At 40.1% G+C, this 21,447-nt stretch overlaps 1 protein-coding gene across 2 annotated transcripts in view; it reads right to left on the bottom strand.

Annotated features, from left to right (window-relative positions):
• Positions 1-2,989: 2,989 nt before the first annotated feature.
• The window catches only part of tafa5l (TAFA chemokine like family member 5, like), a 43,842-nt gene continuing 25,384 nt past the window's right edge, over positions 2,990-21,447 (bottom strand). For both annotated transcript variants that reach the window (XM_085260259.1, XM_085260260.1), the window contains exons 5-6: positions 7,277-7,321; positions 2,990-4,876 (exon numbers count right to left, since the gene is read on the bottom strand). In XM_085260259.1, the coding sequence (XP_085116385.1) occupies positions 7,298-7,321 (24 nt within the window). In that variant the 3' untranslated portion in view covers positions 2,990-4,876; positions 7,277-7,297. The remainder of the gene's footprint in view (positions 4,877-7,276; positions 7,322-21,447) is intronic.

Below are 21,447 nucleotides of genomic sequence, written 5' to 3'. Positions count from 1 at the left end.
CATTTATATGGATACACCGTAATAACATGGCAATGGCTGGTGATATTAAAGTCCTGTTTGTGGCACATTAGTATATGTGAGGGGGCAAACTCCTCAAGATGGGTGGTGACCATGGTGGCCATTTAGAAGTCGGCCATCTTGGATACATCTTTTGTTTTTTCAATAGGAAGAGGGCCATGTGACACATCAAACTTAGTGGTAATGTCACAAGAAAAACAATGGTGTGCTTGGTTTCAGTGTGGCCACCATGAATGGCCACCATGGTCACCACCCAGGATGAGGAGTTTGCCCCCTCACATATACTAATGTGCCACAAACAGGACTTTAATATCACCAACCATTCCCATGTTATTACGGTGTATCCATATAAATGGCCCACCCGTTATAATAAGTGACATCAGATTTTCTTCAAACCTTTATCACACTCAATTTTTCCCTTTAACAAATGCTAGATAATCATAAAGATTATGTAAAAGTCATATTTTTATAACATCAATATATGATAGAATCCACATTACAAAGAGTTTTTATTCTGTCACAGTAGCTTCCTGACAGCTCACTGTCTGGTGTAGTAAAGGTTTTCTGATATCCAGTGAAATACTGTGCTGTAATGTAGATGGAATGGAGGAAAAATACCACATTTGTTGATCCCGACAGAAGCCCACATCCAAAACCCTGAGACAGCAAGACATACAAGGAAAGTGGAAGGAAGCAGCAGGGACAGGCCTTGTTGAAAGGACATCTCTGAGTGGGAGTTGAGTGGGAATACTGGCTCAGCAGCATCCGCAGAAACCACATGCCTCAGTCTTTTTACAGTCAGGTGGAACACCTAATATTCTTGATGGTACTAATGCTACATCATGACCTAGAAATATCACTCGCAGTGAGCCAATAAGAAAAACAGTGCCAATTCATAAATCAATAATAGCAAGGCAAAGCATTTTACGAATACCTTACTTCCCCTTAATTTTACATTTCTTTAAGATTTCCTGGAAAGAACTCGGTCATTTGAGAGAATACAGTAGAGCCAGCTGACTCAGGAGGCAGAGTGGCGGCCTCCGCTGATCAGTCCACTGCTCCACTGGCCCGCATGTCAAACTGTCCATTACTGGTTGAATGAAGAACAAAGTTCTGTGTGTAGGCTGCAGTGTAAAAATTTTTGAGTGGCCAATAAGATTAGAAAAACACTAAATGAATTCCACCGTAGAGCCACAGTTGTATAGAGTTTAATTAGTTTTACAGTAATTAGCAGGAAAGGTGGGTCTTAAGAGAGATTTACAGTAGAAATCCGATGCATTTACACTCTCGTACTTTACTCTAAATATATACAGTACGGTAGGCAAATTATCACCTAACTGGCTTTTGCTGTGACCAGTATATGCAAGGTCATGCTGGCTTAGCAGTTAATTAAAAATACTTACAAGCACTTACATTTAAAACTGCTTTTAGTTTCCCATTAATGAGGACTTTTTATAGACCTGTGAAAGAAAGCAAAAGCCTCATGAAATTTATAAAACTTTTCAACCTTTTATGCACAATGGGTTAAGTGGCTCTGAGCAATTAAGTAACTAAATAGGCATTAACATTTGGTAATTATATATTAAGCAGGGGTATAAGAGAGTATTAGTTCCTAAACAATGCCTTAGGGGTTCGCGTTGATTTCATATAGCCACACAGCTCTGAGTAAACTGTGACATAGAATAAATCAGATTAATATTTACTCTGCCTGTTTTAATTGTGAGAAGTATGGGAACATTTCTGATGCAATTATATGCAATTATAACTTGTAGCATTATATGTCAATATCCACTTGCCATATTGTGGAATAATACTAAAATAATAAAGACATAAGGCAACTTTTGTAAAGCGATATGTTATACAGTGAATAACTCGGTTGTCTGTAATGAAATCTATTCTCTACAGTTACTTCAGGTATAGTATTACACAATGCATTCAATATTTTTTTTCATTATTATCATAATTTATCTCATATACCGTTACTATATCATTTTCAGACTCTGGGTTTTTTTCAGCTATTTTTTAAAATAAATGCTGTCTGAGAAATACAAATATAATATCTATATACATTACAGCCATGTGTTGCCGGGAAAAAATCTGTCATAAAGATGATATACCGCCATAGAGAACCTTGTTGTTGCTTAGATGCTAGAAAGTGAAAGTAGTGGTCAAAAGGCACAGCTTTTACTTTGAAGGTCCCAAAAAGTTGTATGATAGTGCACTGAAAACCTCCTTGAGAATATTTTGGTTACAGATGTGGCCAACAAGAATTTGTATACAAAACACCAACTTGTCTGCAAACAGTTGCCAACTACTTGCGAATTGGTAGGGAAATTATAAAAAGGGCACAACCTAGAAATGGACACCACGTGCTGTCAAACTTAGCAAGTTTTCGCATCCATGTCCGGAATCTTCCATGAAAACTATGGGCGACTGTAGCAACGTGCTATTAACCAAAGCAACCACAAGGAGGGTTTAGTGGTAATGCCCTCTGTGAATGATTTCACCAAGTGACAGCCAGCAACCTCTCAACAACAATACACATATTTGCCTAGCAACTGGAGGCTGTCAAGGGGTCGAAAACCAGTCGCTAGCCCTGTGTGACTGGGACCATACCAGACTTACTTTGATGACATGTTCTAGCATAAATACTTGTCAGATTTGGACATTTTTCAGATGCAGAGGCAGAGGAGGTTTATGTATGTCCATCTGTTCTTATCTATCATTGAGTAAAATCCGTCAGTGTTACTGTCCTGCTTAGAGTCACTGCAGCAGCTCCTGCACTGACAGTGAGGCAAAACAAAGGGACAATTTACTTACGGTGAGTGCCAACCATAGAAGTGATAAATAAAGGCAGCATGAAATCAAAGAAATGGGATCAGGTGGAAATTGGTATTTTCTCACAACACAGAAGACTGTGTACTGACCTGGAAAACACACGCACACACACACACACACCAAATGCACAGTCCACAGCTTCTGGGAGCAGATGCTCTCTTTATATCCTCAAATGCATACATTAAGATGGAGATGTACAGGGCTTTGTAGTACAAAGAAATGAAAAAAGGGGAGCAAGGAGCAGGCACATTAACCGGAACACCTGTACATTATAATGCAACCAACTGCAATCACCCCTAGTAAAGTATCACCGTGGCGATTATTATTTTTGCAAATGGCTTGGAGAGATGTTATTCATCTGCAGACCATAGCTCGATGTGTTTGGAATGTGTTTTATTTTTTATTTGTATTCTTTTGGAAAAATATTACTGGCGTTCACGTTATTGTGTCCACTTCTTCTGCTTCTCTCAGACTGATGCCTTTTGTGCTACTGCTCCTCTATAACTCCTTAGAGTAAGACCCATAGAACAAAAAATACATTAGTTGGATATATATATATATATATATATCAATATGTATGTATGTACATAATTTTAAATATATCAAGCATTTCTTGGCAAATAGCACATCTGGCCAGCCAAAACATTTCATATCAAAATATAGTCGGTTTAGACAAGGATTCGGAAATACATTTAATCACACATAAATCGATTTTAATTACAGAATTTTAACTTATGTGACAATACTGTTTCAATTTCAGTTTCAATTATATTTTATCCCCAATATAAATATTTCTATGTACTAAAGAAAAGACAAGAAGGAAGAAAGGAAAAGGCGAACCCAGGATTAAAATGAGATCCAACATCTGTAAAATCCCAAATGCTTCCTTTTTGCCAGATGGTGAGCTCTGGTCTGGGCGTGTCCCAAAAATATACAAGAGTATGAATAATGCATCGGATATGACTTATTTCACAGTGTATCTCTGGATGTTCCTACCCACTCACGCATACAGAAAAACATACACACACAAGCACACGTGTACTCACATATTCACACACAGACAGATGCAAACATGCACCCACACCCTTGTGCCCACGCACACATACACACACACACAGTATAGATCATTAAAACAAGCCAGGGGTCCACATCTGCTAAATGCTCCCAGTTGTGTGTACAAGATGTTCATTGACAAAAACTACTTTTCTAGTCTATGTTGGCACCACATAAAAAAAACCAAACAACATAAGGTATAAGCTAAGTCATCCAAAATGTCCACATTTCACCATCACGATCTCCATTCAGTGAGCAAAGACAGTCAACTCATCTGTCATCTCTTGTGTGACTTTCATGCTATTTCATAATATCCGTCCCGTTATGTGTATGCAGAGACATTGGCGGCTATGGCCTTGTAAAAATCTCACCCGGCCAAATGAGAGAAAGGTGTTAAAAGCTAGAATCCAACGGACAATATGGCCTGCCTCAACCTCTGTAAAGTCACGACTCAAGCAATGAACTGTCATTAAAGAAACTTGGCTGGAATATAACCTTGGATTGCTTCATGGCGGCGACTGTAAAGAAGATGAAGGGGCTGACTTTTGAAAGGCCTTGTGACAAGTCTAAATCAAGCCACAAAGGTATAAAAAGAATCTTCAAGGAGCTGTCCCCTGCAGATCGGGCAGTGGCAGACAAAAAGACAAAAAAAAAAGGCCTTCAGTGAATTTTCCACTGGTTGTTCTGGGGTTTCTCATAGGGATTTTGTTCCATGATTAGCCCATGAAGTTGGGTGTGATGAACGTTCAATGCTGATGTTGTTACCATGCGGCCCTCGTGGAGTTTTCAGATGTTTCAGGTCTCTCACTGCGGTGACTGGAGATGTTATGGGTTATTTTATCTTTTATTTTTTATTATTGAAGGTCAGAGCCGATGTAAGTTTTGGGAGCCTCATTGGTGAACGGACAAAATATCTTGGGTGTAATGACTGGCCTCGGTTTCTTTAGCAACATAGATGTCAATGAACCTGCAGCAGAAGAAAGAAAGACAAAGACAAACGTGAGACACTAACTGTGAAGTTAGATCGTTTCAGACATGCGCCTTGTTATGCAAATGTGCAGACGATTTTCTGTGTTGTGTAGCCTTTTGAATTTTATGTCAAATTCCAACATTTTCCATGAACCTAATGCTATCGCATTAACAGCAGCAGCACAAAGCAGCCTTTATTGTCACTTTTGCCTGCTTGTGAAAAATTAACTTTTACTTTAGTAATCTAAATTAATTAGCAGATCCCTAGTGTAGTAGTTTACACACTTGCCTAACAAGCAAAAGATCCCCGGTTTAATCCCGGGAGGAGACACAAATCCCTTTGGGGTTGTGTCAGTAAGGGCATCCAGTGTAAAAATCTGCCAAATCAAACATGTGGAGCTACCTGCTGTGGTGACCCCTTGCGAATTAAGGGAGCAAGTCAAAAGCAGCTTTAATTAGATTATGGTTCCTGTGCACAGAGGAAAAGAAATAAACGCAGTCTTGTTTTTAATCATGTAACAACTAAATTAGCGTTTTCACTTCAGTAAAAAAAGAAAAAGAAAATGTGCCCTGATTTTTTTTTAGGGCATTCACTGCCTAACTGTGAGTATCAGAAACGCCTTTTCTTGGTGTCACATTTTTGTCAGGGCCAAACTGCAGTCCTCATTATTTTTTAAATCAAAAACAAAACCAGTTTAGTTAACAACAAAAACAGCCAATATACAGATTCAAAGGTGTTAAAGGAAAAAAAACTGCAAGACCAGCACCACCACCCACCCACCGACTTCCCTCCTTCCACTTTAATTTTCATATCCATGTCAGCTCCAGAAAAACACTTTACATACAGAATATGAGCCAATTATGAATTTAACGAGAGACTCAAATTAAGGTCTTGTCATTCTTTGCCTGTGCATTGTCTGACATTATGAAAACAGGCATCAGGACTCTGCGTTAGGCACACTTCAACATTTGTTTTGTTAATTCCATCAAATAAATGACAAATTTAATGAGGAATGTATTAATAGAACGTCCCTCACACTCAACGGTAACTGATTTATGCTTTGACATCCATCACCATTGAAGCCTGTGAGGGAACAGGAAACACCTTTTTTCCTGAATATAGTTACCTCTTTTCTTTTCTTTTGAAATCACTATTGCTTCCAGTGAATAAACACAGCACTGGTGTGACTCCACAGTTAATTATGCCACGTCTAAAAGGTAAAAAAAAAATCTAATTATATGAGTTATGTGAAGAAATGGGTTCATATGTCATATATTCTTTTCTAGGTGGAATACGTTTCACCTGCGGTGAAATTCTGCAGTTAATGGCTTAATTTAGCCAATCATTTGATCAAAAAAACCATTTGAATGATAATAGAATTCTGCCATGAATATGTTATATGGATGAATCCATAAATGTTAATACATAAATGATTCAGGGTGACAGTGGACAAATGTGACACCCCAGGACTGACCACATAAATCATTCAGACACTTAAATATGAGTTGGCAAATCCACACAGAATTGCACAAATTCCCAGGGCTGGCAGATAAATATTTATGACGCCCCCAATTCCCCCCTTTCTCCCCGTCTTTGGTAATTGTGCGTGATTCATTTTGTTTTCTCAGTGGAAGAAGGAAAATCAATCTTAGAATATTGGCTATGAGACACACGGCACGCAGATTCCAAATGCCTGTTTTGTTTTGGGGGGTTTTTCTGTAGAATATAAAAGGTTCAGATATATTCAGTCAAGTTCTCCGATGAAGATTTCAGTTTAGTCGTTACTTCATTTCCGGAGGGAAGTTTCTGGATGTGAAGTAAACCTGAGTCAGGCTAACTTGCTACCCACTCCAGTTTACTTGCTGACTTTAAAACAAGTGGTACTGATTTAGAGGGATTTAAAGTATAATTCTTTTCTTTCTGTTTTTTGAATCTATTGTGAAATCTTTTGTAGCTTTCCTCTTGGTTACTAAAAACATTCTTCCATGTAGACATGCTTTCGATATATGTCCTGAGAGAAAACTGAACTTGAACTTGAACCTTGAAGTAGCCGCTCCCTTTGATGTAGCCACAGAGGGGCTCTTTACTTTCAGTTCTTATGCATTTCAAAAAACTGCCAATAACTCATTGCATTGTTACATCAAAGTGACTCGGAAATTGTCCCAGACCTGGACCTTTATTCAAGCTCGCCATTGAACACATACCTGGAAAATACACTATGAAATGCATTCGAGGCAGGGCCTCTCTTATTTGCTGCTTCTTTTCAAAGTTAGTATTTGTGCTTTCTACAAGATCCAACAATCAAAACATCCTTGGTTTCTTCAAATGAACTGGAAACAGGGTTATGCACTCAGCATGCAAATTATGCAAAATAGCAGATAATCACAAAACTCATACTTGCTGTTTTTCCTCTGCATCCTACGACGGCTCCTTGGGCAAAGGCTGGAAAAGAAGAAGCAGAAGGTCACTAAGGAAGAGAGGGCCGGCCTTCATTTTATTCAGTTTTCCCTCAGCTTACTGGCCTTAAGACGCAGAGCAGCATATGTCCATTTAAAAGCACAGATGGCACATCTTCCAATTATATCTAAGGCGAGACGAAGGAAGCTGAAGGTTATTTTGTTCTCTACCAGATTTTATGACCTCCGAGGACACTGCTTCTCCCCTCAACCAGAAAATACGATCAAGTAATGGCCAACGCATCATCTGCATTAAAGAGCAGAGGACCTCTCTTTTCTTCCATCAGTGGCGTCACACTTTTTTTTTCATCACATTAGCTGTGAGGCAGGGTGATAAACAGTGTTCCACTTTATTTCTTTGTGAACGGAACTTCTTGCCGCCCACATTCATCTCAAGGAGGACACGACAACATGCTGTTTTCCCCTCGACCATAGGAGAGATACAGCTTCCTCGCTTTCTTAATATTGGTGAATGAGCCACTTTTGTGCAGATAATGACTCGGCTAATCATAATCAGAAAGCTAATGGTCTGTTTAGCCAATCAGAGGAGCTAAGGCGAGACGGCTGTCTGGGCTGTGCATTGGCATTCCCAGCAGCCGCTGCTTTCCCTTCGGCTGTGCCAGGCTCGCAGCACTAAGGCAGACTTGGTATTCCGCTGCCTGCTCGGCCGGTCCTTCTGTGATCTGTCTCTCTGTCTGTCTGACCAGCCGACTGGCCCCCGCGCTGTCGAAGAAATTCAGTCCTCTGAAGAGGCGCTGATCCATCACACCTCTCCAGCAGCATGTCATCTAAATGCTAAGTACTTCCACTGCATCTTTAAATCAAAACAAGAAAAGAAATGAGCACGGGAGGTGAGCGCTTGGAGGGGATAAAAGCTTATAAGGGCACAATAGAATCTACCAAGCAAACCCTTAGCTTTTTGATTACATTCATTTTCAAAGGAGAGGAAATGTGGGAGGGGAGAAACTGAGTGAATAAGCATGAGAGACCCTGTTATACTTTTAAATGTTCAAGGAATACAGAGAAGGCATGGTTTTTGCCCCTAAACAGTCCCTCAAAGAATATAATTTTGTTGTTTTAGTCCACTTCAAACATCATCATATATGTGCCCGAGCCACTCCCGCAATAAGGACTCCCTCCCGCTCCCCCATCTCCCCGTCTGAGCCCAAGTCTTTGCTATCGATTGGAGCGATTCCTGAAGTCAGGGCAAGTGCTGAGGCGGCAGAAGCGGCCGACACTATTAACTGCTCCTACTAATTAAAAGGGTAACAAGGTGAGTTTGGCCCCGCGGGACAACTGTGCAAGAGACGGAGCCGGCTGTTGGCCCGCCATGCACACCGGTAAACAGTGCTTAGCGCCTATGGTGTTTACAAGACAGAAATCCAAGGACATCGAAGACATATTCATCTCCCGCCGGCACAAGGGATGGGGGGAGATTTACAGATAAAGAGTGAGAGAGAGAGAGTATGCGCACTAACAAGCGCTTTGCTAATTGCTTATATTGCGGTGAAATTGAAACATTTGGACCTCGTCTCTGAGCTCGGGGTGCCCTCGTTTCATCATCACTTGTAAACACTGAGCACTGTGCATAAATGATAAAGTTTCCCAGTTCAAATGAGGTGTGCAGCACGGATCTTTGAGAGGGTGCCAGTGGAGACTGGCAACAAAAAAATAATAATATTAAGGGATTCAATTAACGTCGTTCCTTATCATCAACACAACATATTTTAGGATCAAAGTATTTTTGAGATACAGTATGCCTCGCATTACCCAAAATAAAATCATCAGCCAAGGTAGTATTGCAACTCACAGAAACCTCTGTAGCTGAGACGAAAAGCCACTGCAGGCACAGCAGACGGCTTGTTTGCTCAGTGCTCAAGGGGAAACAATGCAGAGGCTGCATATTTGGTGGCACTTCGAGCTGCAAAATTGTCACCAACAGCACAGCGTGTCATTGTAGAGAGAGGTGCTATGCTGCGCCATCACTGCAGTAAGTAAGAATCTTTCCCTAGGGGTCTCTCCTAACAAGTGGACTCCTGCACAGGACTTAGCTGGGTTCATCAACCGGAGCCTCAGAAAGGTCCCAGTCATAACAATTCACTGGAGCTTCTGCTGTTATTAGCCATAGCCAGAGCTTACTGAAGAACCTGGGTGGATGGTTCACACTCACCGTGTGAGCCTGATGTACTGAAGCATCAGAGCATCACACCCAGAGCTGCCTCAGAGGAAAAAACCTGATTAGTTTCCAAGCACCATGTTCTGTTTGTTGCTTTATTTCTGATGTGCCATCTGCAGAAAAAAAACCCTCTATTTTTCAAATCTTCTAATTAAGTTTTGCTCTTTAAAGCAGGATTTAATGAATTCATACAAAGCAAGCTATAGCCACAAAATTGGCATGATCCGGAAGACTTGAACCATGTGGCATACACAAACACTACAGAGAACACAGATTCATGTATTCACTTATGAAAATGTTAAATAAATGAAAACAAATTCCGAATTCATGTTCAGTGCAAAGTAGAACACAAATCAAGCGTATTTTAACAGCCTGTGTATTGATTTTGATGCTGTAAAGAAATTCATGAGGCCCCCAGAGAAAGATGATAAGACACATTTAAAGTTTCAAATGCTTTGCAAAGAGGCCAGCTGGAATACAAAGTCTTTACCATCAGCTAAAACTTCACTAAGCCATTATATTGTGCTTTATATTAAAGTATTAAATGCAAGACTGAGTACATATACTGGTGAAAAAGTGTCAAAAATAAAAACTATATATTATATAGGTAGATGGTGCTGCATGCATTAATTACAATTAAAAACATATTAACAAATGTACTTGAAAAACAATGTTCTGGGCTACTAAATCAGCATTTGAGTAATTGTATTTGCTTTCTACCACTGGAAACAGGCCTGGGGTTTGTTTTGAGGATGACTACAGCATTTTAAATTAGATAGAAATGTTAGCTTGTAGCCGGGTGCATCATGGGGCTGCAGCACTGAACAATTTATTAAAAATACATACACTAAAGATCCAAAGGGCTCAAAAACATCCTAGCTTTGAAACGGGATGCTGCTGAGCCTGCATGTCCGGTCTACGAGAGAGCTTTTCTGCATCACTGTTACAAAAAAACCCGTGTTGGTGCCCTTTGGCTTTGACAAATTTACACCAGACAAAACTCTGGAGGCAGGCAGAGTGCAGGCTAAAACACAAATGGCAGTTCAAAGCTTGCCAATGACAGAACTTCAAATAGGGGAGCCGGGTACAGTGTGCTGAAAGTGACAGCAGAAGGGACCGCATTCACTCTGGACTGGAAAGAGAAGGGGGCAACATGCGCCTGGCAAAGTCAAACTGACAAAAGAACTCTTTAATAGATAATGGCAGTACCAGAGGAGGCAAAAACAAAAACACAATGTGTTACTTTATTATAGCATGTAAATGAATACCACAGGAAACACTATAAACTGAGAATGTGATCATGAAGCGTCCTGCAGAATTCCTGCACAATAACACAACACCTATGATAACACAAATGGAAAAGGAAATGGAATGGTGGGAATATATTAGCTGTTTCTCTGTTTTCTGAACGTCTCTATCAATCTAGCCTATTTCAATACATTTTCGGCATCTCTCCCCATGCTATCTGCTCAAGACTGATGATCGTGCCACAGCGTGTGATAAACAGATGAGGAGAAACCAAAGAAGCACATTTTTCTTTTCTGCTTGATAAATAGAAGATCTGCAAATGAAACTGAAATAAATAGTATATTTGCTTATCAAGTGTAACCTCTGTGTACTATGCATTTGCTCGGCAGGGGCACCCGAGCGTTCGAACATCAGTCATTTTATAAATGTACATCCAAAGGCAAAGCAGCCCAGCTACAGTGTGTTATCCCCGATGATCCAGAGAGGGCCTGTCAGATACAATATGACAGGAGTACCGTCAATTCACAAGCAGAAATGGGTACGAAAGCCTGGAGGTGGGCCAGTAAAACATAAAAGCTAGACCCCATGCTCTTTTGTCTGATGTATGTATCAAAGAAACAACGGCGGCATGTTCCTGTCATTCGATTATGAGTGAATTAAAAAGAACAGTTTTAGTAAATTACAGATTTCTTGTGGCAGACAGCAGTACTACTACAAAAGCAGTGAAAGTTAAACCCTGTTTCATTCAAGCGAGCACACTAGAATTTATTTCAACAGTTTGTTTTTGCATTATTGTTGGAATTTTACTTGCTGCTGCACAGAAATTAAATAATTTCGGCACTGAATGAGACTGAAAGCCAGCAGAGCAATGAAGGACATGGTGCACAGCATGCATATCTAATATCTGCAAATGTTCCAGGCCTGGTTTTTCAGTGCAGTTTGAAAATGCAAACATTTTTCTAATGACAACCAGTTTTGATTTTCTGAATCATTATTTTCTTTCTGTAATAGACCCGAGACCATTTCCTCTTATTGGAAGAACATTTTACTGTATGTTTCCTTCTGAGCCTTTGGCGCAAGCAGTTGCTATTACAAAAATAACCTACTTTACTTCTCTTATTATGCATTTTATTTGGGCTAAACTAATGCTGCTGGTCACAGTGCTACAGCACCTAATCAAAGAGATTCCATCATCACAACCACCTTTATCTAAAGATGGTGCCCCACTGAGAGTGAGTCGGTTTGAACAGATTCCAGAGGCGACAAAGAAGAAAACAAAAAAGAAATAATTTACATATCCTAAAAAAATACAGTGAAATCATATAAAATACAAGTGCAAAGTTATATGCTAATGAAACTGCAAGTAAAACTAAACCAACACTGAAGGACCTCTTGAAATAGAGCTTTTATTCTCAGTAGGGCTAGTTGTTTTGATAAAGATTTTATAGCAACTAAAGCGATTATAAAGAGTTCTTATAAAAATGTAATTACATGTACAGATGAAAGACAGGCGGCTAATTTGAGCCTTCAGCACAGCAGCCAGCTCTGCAGCATTTACTTTACTTTTGAAAACGACTTTACCGAGTATTATGGCGTAATGCAGCTTGTATGTTTGACACATATATACTCCTTTTTTTCTACAGAGACAGCACTTCACTATAATATATCAAAACAGCCACTGTTTTTGGTTTGTTCTTGTTCTTATTCTTTGTGTTATTATTGCTTCAGAGACAGCTATGACATTTTTAAAGAAGGCTACACTTAAATGACTGTGAAAACGTCTTGTATCTATCTTGGTTTATTAATTATTTTAAAAAAGAAAAAATGCTTCTATGTTCTTCTTACTGTGAATCCTATCAAGACCAAGAGACATCAAGGTGTTGGGACATCTCTCAGTACTTCCTGACCTTCACACTTTGTCTGTAACACCTAGTCGTTGCCTCCAACTGAAGACAGAAATCTCAGCTCAGCTCATAACTGCGCAGCCACATTGAATATCACTGTAATTTTAGGAACCTCATACCCTAAAACAGGATAGTGTGACAGTGTATGATCAAGTGAATAAGTAATCACTCAGCCGTAGAGACCATATGACAACCATCAGTTGAGAGGGAAAAAATGAGTAATCCTCAACTAGAAAATCTCGAAATGTTCAAATGCGTGGCTTGCTAGCAGATAGCAGTTTGCACGGAACATGCCACCTTGTCTGCAAATAGTAAACAGCTGCTCTCTGAGCATTAGTAAAATTGTGAAAAACAAGATGCAAAGCAGAAATAGACTGCAAAGCAGCTTTGAGGCACAGCTTTTACTGTGAAGGAGAAATGTTCTCTGTTATCATATGAGTTGGTGTCTATCATGCAAACTACAAGCAACCGCTCTAATCTCCAAGCAAGCAAATCAATGATAAGGAGATTCTTGCTATAGCATGAACAGGTCGAAAATCGGTCAGACATTTTTCCCTCATGTCCAGTATGGTAGTCAAAGGAGTCCAATATGGTAGGCTAATTAGCTAACTGAAACTAGTTAGCTAAATATGCTGGAAGCATGCTCACCAAACTTTCAACTGCTCAGCAAGTCATGTTAGCCCGTATGCTAGAAAATACATTCAGTCCAGTGGTTTAGACTAGTTGAGGGGAAAGCTTGAAGCTAGCTACATGTAGCAGCTTACTTGTAACCTACCTGCTAATTGCATAACTTGGATACTACTCTCAGTTTTGGTGATCTATGAGCATTTCTGGCTGTGGTGTATGACAAGCTGACTTAAAATAAAACACACTCTCTCTCACACAGTGCCCATAGAAAAAGTGTGTTATAACTGTATCATAATAATTCTGGGACAAGAATGAGGGTCTGTGGCACAGGAGAATGATATTTATCTGACTTTAGCTCCACCTGTTATTAGGATAATTCATTTTTGGTGGTTATCGTGAGATTTATCATGTATATCATGTTCTACCTGTAGGGTTGAGATAATACCACCTGCTTCTCATGTTATTTGAATAATTAAGTGTTATAAATGAAATCAAACACACTCGGTAGAATTATATTCACTGGAAAGGTGAAACAATGACTGCAGTGTTAGTTTTCACCAGCTGTTTGGAAAAATAGAACACCATTTGAGATAGATGACATGCTTTGACATTTTTTGGCAGTGCACCTGAGGCTCAGTTGTACTGTTTTTTTGTTGTTCCTATTTGGACACAACATCCTTTTCTAGCCTCTTACACTAATGATTCCAAGCCATACAGAGAACTGTCATCTCTACCGCAGGTCTCCAACCTCACCAACTAATCAACAATTTATTTCAAGAAGCTGCAGAGAAATAGTTGTGTCCCTGACAGAGCCTGGGAGTGTGTTGGGCTGCCTTTGAGAAGCAAACTCATTAGAAGTCTGTCTCTGGTCAGATGGGCTGCCAGCACAGCAGTGACCATGGCGACACGTGACTTGGCTGCCTGGTCCTTTGTCGTAGACACTGAAGCCTTTATAACTGAGGTGCTAGCAAGTGTTACATAACGACACTGTGGAACTACATCATCTGTCCATGTAATTTTCTCACTTCTTATGAAAGAAGTGAGAATTTCATAACTCCTTCATAACTGGACGGGAACATTTGAACTGACACAGTGCCAAAAATCTAGTTTTATCTGTTTGTTTTGCCCTTTGGTGTCATATTTGGAATGTTTTCTAGCCAAACACCTGTTTTTCTTTGCTCTATTTCTCATAAAGGCACACCTTTTACTTATTCCTTCCTGTACAAATCAAGATTTTTGTGTCATGGCATCCTTTCAAAAAGCCGGCAATGCTAACTGGCTATGATGTCTTTATGTTTACAGCAACACTGGCAGGACTACACAGACTGCGCTGGCTTTTTTTTTTTTTTACCATGGCTGATGCTGGAACAAAGAGCACATAGCTGGAGGAGGGCCACCAGAGCAGAAAAAAAGAGAAAATGCTAAAAAAAAAAAACATGCAAGCTTCTCTGACCTACTGGGTCACTCAGTGTGTGTACGTCTGTGCGTATCCTGTTCATTTTGTAACCCTCCTCATTTTGCCAAAAAATGCCCAACTACGACTGGTCGAATCCCCTCCAGGCCACACACTAGCCCAGCAATGGCATTTGTTGTGTGGGTGTATGAAGATTTTTGGGGTATTTTTTCCCCACCAACCATCGAGTTATTGTCTGTGGGTCGAAATGCGCACGAGTCTGCAGTCTGACTATGATCAAATCAGGATTTCAAGTACTTACATTTCATACTTTAAGCTCCCGCTAGCCTGTGAAGTAACAATATTCAGGAAAATAGTCCTATCTTTTTTTTCTGCACTGAAGAAGCATTTCTGATATGCAGAATTTCAATTTGAGCCCATCACTTTGCAAACGCAAAGCATTAGCAAAGGCTGATATTAGAGCTCAGTAGTGCTCTCAACAGAGCTCTCGCCAAGCAGAGAGCAAGTGATGCAATCTCACAAGCCTCTCACTTGCCTAAAAGGAGTAAAACTAATTTCACTGTCCTAAATTCTCCCTGGCTGTCTTGTCAATTTTCCACCTTATGAACATTTCCAGCTTCCGTTCAATAGCACAGACCCCGGCATGCAACTGTGCTCTTGTGTAACCCCGCAATTTAAATCCACCCCCCACCCCCCCGTGTCCCCGTCAAGTGTATGAAACCAACCTCATAACACCCCACCCCAGCCCTCCTGAATTGCGCTTTCCACCTTGGAGAATATCATATGTAGACCTTTCAGCAGCTCACTAGTGAAGACAAATTGCAAGCTTGTTTGGAGGGGCCTCTAGAGAGTGATTCATATTAATGGCTAGCTGGCAGTGGAGAGCGGGCTGCATATGCAAACTCCATTAGCAGGTTAGGCTGGAGTGTGTGACCTGGCAGTGCCACCATGAGCTGCACTCACAAGAGGGCGGGCGGTAAGGAGGAGGCTGAGGTGATGGGAGGTGGTTGTGTTTATAAAGAGCTGCAGGTGCAGTGACATGTGTCTAATATGGGAGTGTCTATATATTGCAGTAAAACTGACAAATCACTTAATTAATGTGTGTTACAATAGTTAGACTTTTTTTTAAGGTTTTATTATACCTGTGACGCTGACACTGCAACTCCAAAAAATGCATCACGTACAGTCAGCATATAAAAGTGCAATAATTTTTAAATTAAAGTCGACAGTCTACACTGCTGAAGCAAACAAAGAGTTTCTCAAGGCAAAGAAATTTTCCATGACAGCATCAGCCACCTGATCTCAACCCAACGGAGCACGTTTTTCAGTTACTGAAGGTAAAAAGACGCACAATCAAGCAGCAACAGCAGCTACATAAAGACCTGGCAGGTTATCACAAGGGAGGAAACACTCCATGGGCTTTAGACATCAGTCAGTCATTGCCTGCAAACAATCTTTATATTTTTTTTTGTTTGTCCAGTTTCTTTTGAGACTTTGAAAATGGCTAGGTGGCTGGCAGGGTGTATTTAAAATGGCTGTTAATGGTTCTTAACGGTTAATGTAATACTTTTGTTAAACCCCTTGAATTAAAGCTTTTAAGCTGAAAGCCACTGTGTGTGTACAGCCGCAAAATTCCTGTCATCCAGGCACTGTATATGGAGCATTAGTGCACAGATTTGTGTATTTTCTTTTATATCACAAGGTTCTTTCAACATTATCATTATTATTAATAATAAATAATTATATAATGCATGAGGATATACACATATATATATTCTCTTTAGATACTGTATTTGAGGTAAAGAACAAAGACCTCAACAACTAATGAAACATACTAACATTTTTAACATCTAGTTGCCCCAAAAATGTCAAGTATTGAAAGTAGGGAAGGCCATGGGGTTGTTAAAATAAAAAGAGTTTATCCCCATGGGAGCACTAGTGTGCAGCATCAAATTAATGGCAATTTGCCTGTTTGCTTAGATTTCTGGTATGCAGAGTTTGTATTTTGGCCTGAGGGTGGCTCATGTCCAGAATAGATTATAAATTTTATTATCTACATTCGGGCCTGATATTTGAACTAGAGGAAAGGTCACAGCGTACACATACACGCACACACACAAAAGTCCTATTCTTTTTGAGGACTGTGTAGATTCATATAAAAAAAAGAATTTCCAGTGTTGACCTGCACAGTTCATTATTTGACATCAGTCAAATAGTTGTTGAGATGTCTCTGTCTGGGCGAAAGTGATAGGCTGACAGGTTGACGTCTCTTCCTTTCATTAATGAAAGCAGCACTCCATAGAAACTAGCTTGAGCTGGTTGTAGGGCTGCCACAAACAATTACTTTGATAGTCGACTAGTCACCGATTATTATTGCGATTAGTCGACTAATCAGATCATGCATCCATTGGATGTACAGCTACAGCTTATTGCACCAGCAGCATCTGCTCTTATATAACTATCATTAGCTTACAGCTTTAAGTGTTTAAGGTATGTGCTAATTAAAACTAAAGACGATGAAAGATGCTGCTGCACAGAAATTAAAAGATGATAGTTTATTAAATTTCAATGAAATTTGCAGATTGTTTCTGTGAAGTTTAATAAACTCCTTGCTATATTCTCCAGCATCTCACACTTCTGATAATCAGTTGTCTGCTTGACGTTTATTCAGCTGTGTAAAAACTATAACTTTAATCTCAGCCAAACCGATTTACTCAGGAACAAATAAAATACTAAAAAAAGCCAAACAATAACATTTTTAAGTTACCTAAGTGACTTATATATGTTTAACCTGAGTAGCGAAAGACAGCGGCAAAACGATTTGCCGGGAGTCCGGTGTTCTCACGGGCTCTAGTGAGCCTTGCCCCCGGGCTAGCTATCGAGCTGGTGGGTAACAGATGTCTCCGAAAACGTCGGAGCGCTTTTGAAAATATGTGGTGTCTTGATAAACTGAGCAGATATTTGAGGTTTACACAGCTACATTCGCACCTAAAAATATTTTAAACGTTTATTTTGTGACCCAGAAAGAATAATAAGAGTAATAGAATAATATTAAAACTAACTAGCTGCCGCCATTGTTGGAAACTGAGCTGGGCTGCGCTATGAATTCTGGGACAAAGCTTCTTCTTCTTCAGGGTTTAACGGCAGCTGGCATCCTTGTACATGCAGTGCTGCCATCTTCTGTTTCAGTCCGTTATTACACTCTTAAATCCTGCTACTTATTCCTGCTTCTTTTGTGATCTTACAAAGCTTCAAACGACGCGTCGACTATTAAATCAGTCGTCGACGATTTTGATAGTCGACGTAATCGTGACTAGTCGACTAATCGTGGCAGCCCTAGCTGGCTGACTGAATTCATATAGATTTGATAAGTTATTAGAAAGAGATTTCATACTGGACTTAGATATGAAAAAGAAAAAATGTCGGCTTCAATGTATATTTGCCACCATCAGGTAGATTTGTCACTTTGTTGTATCTGCTAGCTCCACCTACATCAAACCTGTGCACCTCAGCATGAATAAAGAGCCATTATCAGCTTTCAGAAAAACACACTCCCCGAATGCCAGTGTGTAATATGATTATTAACCACGTGAAGACAGATTGTCTCGCAATTAAAACCTCCTCTCTGCACTCTCCTTCTCCCAGATACTTGCAGATGTGGACAGACAGAGCTTGGCCGCAGGCCGAGAAGCAGCCAAGTCCTCCATCCTGTTCTCTCTCTTCATCCTTCTATCCCCCCTCCAGCCTGATCAATCCTCTTTATAGATTTCTCATTTTCATTTATCTTCCAGAATGTGCTTTCCTCCCATTTTAGGTCTTACAACAAATACCTCTTGATACCTCCTCTTTTCTACTGCCAAATCCTTCCTATCCCTGCCCCCTCAAAAATACATAACAGAAAAAACAAACAAGCAACCCCCCCCCCAAAAAAAGAAACCCACTGACATCACTTCAGATTAACTTCTTCAACAAAAATCTGCTCAGCAACAGCTAATTAAGAATGTGCAGAGGAACACATCATTTGCATTTTTTGTTTATGTATGTACAAAAAGCAAAACACTAACCTAAGTGTGCTGTCAGGATACATTACAGCACGGCGGGAATGCATGCGTGAAATCTGTCACAGCTGCCCAGGGCTGCTGGACGGAGGAGGCAGAGGAGCGAACAAGATGAAGAGACATCAAATGAGAGAGATAAGAGAGAGTGAAAATCAACAGAGCCGGTCAGAGGCTGACCTTTGGCCTTGTACCTGACGGGAAGGACAGCGGTCTCTCCTGCTCTGTCCATCTTGTCATCTCTTGCTGACAACACCAAGCTGTTTCACTTGCACTGCCTCTGTAAGTTATACCCCTCTGTTTCTTTCTGTTGACATAATCTTACCTGAGGCAGATATCAGGCAGGTAAAAAAATGTATTCACTCTACTGGCATGAAGGTACAATCAAAATAGTGTTTGTCCATAAATATGAGCCTACTTCTTTGTATTGAGCCACTTACAGTTATTTAAATGATCCAATGAACTCATGTATGTTCTGTTGAAAGGAGATAGCTTAAAGGACATGGTATTCCACAGATACATACAAACTGGTACTTTGGCATTGGCGCTGTGACACAATGGGTTTATGCCAACATTGAGATTGGTCTCAGTTCCAATTTGTTGCGCATGGATGCTTGCACAGGACCTCTCGGTCTCATATTTGATTGTACTTTCACTGTAAATCCTTTTCCTACATGCAGAACTGAAGTCCTGAGTCCAAAGCAAGGTTTTTTAGATTGATACTCACTGACAGAAATTATGTTTTTATTCATTAAAAAAAGACTATTTTTCAGTGATTGTGTGTATTCAGTTTGTCAGACGAAGCAACTGTTATAAAGTTTAAGATCTGGAGTTAAAAACAAAAAATCCTGTTTTCATCCGAAGCATTGTCAAGAGATGCTAAGCATTTCTAGATATCTCATGCTACATTAGGCAACAACACTAGCTGGAGACTGCTGCAGCCAGAATTCTGCCAATCATGTGCAAAGAGCTTGATGATCTTGTCGCCTTTGAAAAAAGGGAATAGGTCTGCAACCATTTCCAGTCTGTTGCTGTCTAAAAGGGTTGCACTTGACTAACTCAGATGGATAGCAATATGTTGGGAATCCGTCTGCATTTTTAAATTTAATGGCAATTATTTGCACATCTTCACTCTGAGAATGATTGAGAGTCCGAGGGAATGAGACAGGCAGCGGTTGTTTGGAGACAGGTTGTCTCTCCCCAGGCAACCTGCGCAATCCCCTTGTGATCATAAGCGATCGCCCAGAGGTTGAGAGGGTTGCACGTGACTTGTCAAAGAAAGGTTATCAACACCATATCTCCACAAGTCATAGCAGGAAGGTGGCCACCTGCTAAGAGAAATGCATTACATTGAATTGTACAGAAAGAATACAAAATTGCTCCATTTTCATGGAGCATAGAGCTGCATAGTGTGAAATTGCCTAGAGATATAGTGTGAAGCACACAGTGACAGAGAGACCTGTATCCATGGTGACTCTAATGTTCACTAAACAAGCAGTAATGTCTGGAGGGTAGATATTTTTCTTTATTCTTTGCTTTCAAACGCATTCATAATGATTATTCTTTTGCATTGATACAAAAAATATATGAAGTTAACCCTCGTGGAGACTAGCAATGCTCCTTGTGCATTGTTTCGCTGCTTAATCAAATGAGAATTAATCAGTGCTCAGTAAGCGATGCAGCACTGGCAGCTCTGAGGCATTGGATGCACTGTGAGAGGAGCCTACAGAGGACCAGATGACACCATATTGAGGGTTTTAAAAATTCAACATGTTTTGCATTCGTTTAAATCTCTAACAAAGTCAGAGAGAGGTCAGACACTAATGTTATCTGTCTGCACACTGCCTAATGCTTTGGTCAACATTTTTACATATTACATATATCTGTCTTGCATTTGCATTTGCAGACGTTTTCCATCAGCTTCCACCTTCTCCATAAAAACACAAAGACAGAATAATAACTACAGAACATTTGTTCCAAATGTGTGATTCACTTGCAGTTCCTAGCTCGTGTGATTTGGTGTCAGATTCAGATTTGACTGGCTTCAAATGATTTGTTTTAGCTTTGGGAGGAGATGACTGAGCCTTGGCTAGTGTGTTTAAGCCATTCTGTAAAATAATCCAGGATGTAGGAAAAAGAAAGTTTTCCACATGTAGCCCGGGTAATATGGTACACTGCTTGCTTTCAGTGCAAATGTGATACAGCACAGGGCTGATCCAGCAGCTCTGGAGCTGAACATCTTATACTTAGGAGCTGCAGATCAGTAAAAACTAATGATGATTTCACTAATTTCATGAGATTTTCTTCCTATGCACCTCCCAACACATCTTTGCACCACTATTACTGTATATGCTACAGATTCAGGCTTCAGTGTTTCAAAAGTTTGAATTACCAAAATTCAAAACTCCTGTAAAAGTGTAAAACAAACCAGACTGAGGCCTAAAGATATCTAAAAAAATCTTCAAAGTTTGATCCCACAGAGAGCAGTGCTGCATGAATTTTCTGGCATCTTTGTTCCACTATTGATGCAGTGTTTGAAACCTGGATGCTGACCTGCTGTTTGACTGAAATATACTCCCTGTAGCCCAGGGCTCAGGCTTCACCTGACACTATCGGCTGGCGGGGGTTCGCTCATGCTGAAAATGTAGGCGCATTGCTGTTATGTGCATATGGCGTATATTAATGTCA

The sequence above is a fragment of the Mchenga conophoros genome, linkage group LG20, assembly GCF_057382185.1.
Source record: "Mchenga conophoros isolate Kocher_MC1m ecotype Shallow Benthic linkage group LG20, M_conophoros_male_GT1.1, whole genome shotgun sequence".
In the NCBI taxonomy this organism is placed as follows: Eukaryota; Metazoa; Chordata; class Actinopteri; order Cichliformes; family Cichlidae; genus Mchenga; species Mchenga conophoros.
This window is presented reverse-complemented; position numbering and strand designations above follow the sequence as displayed.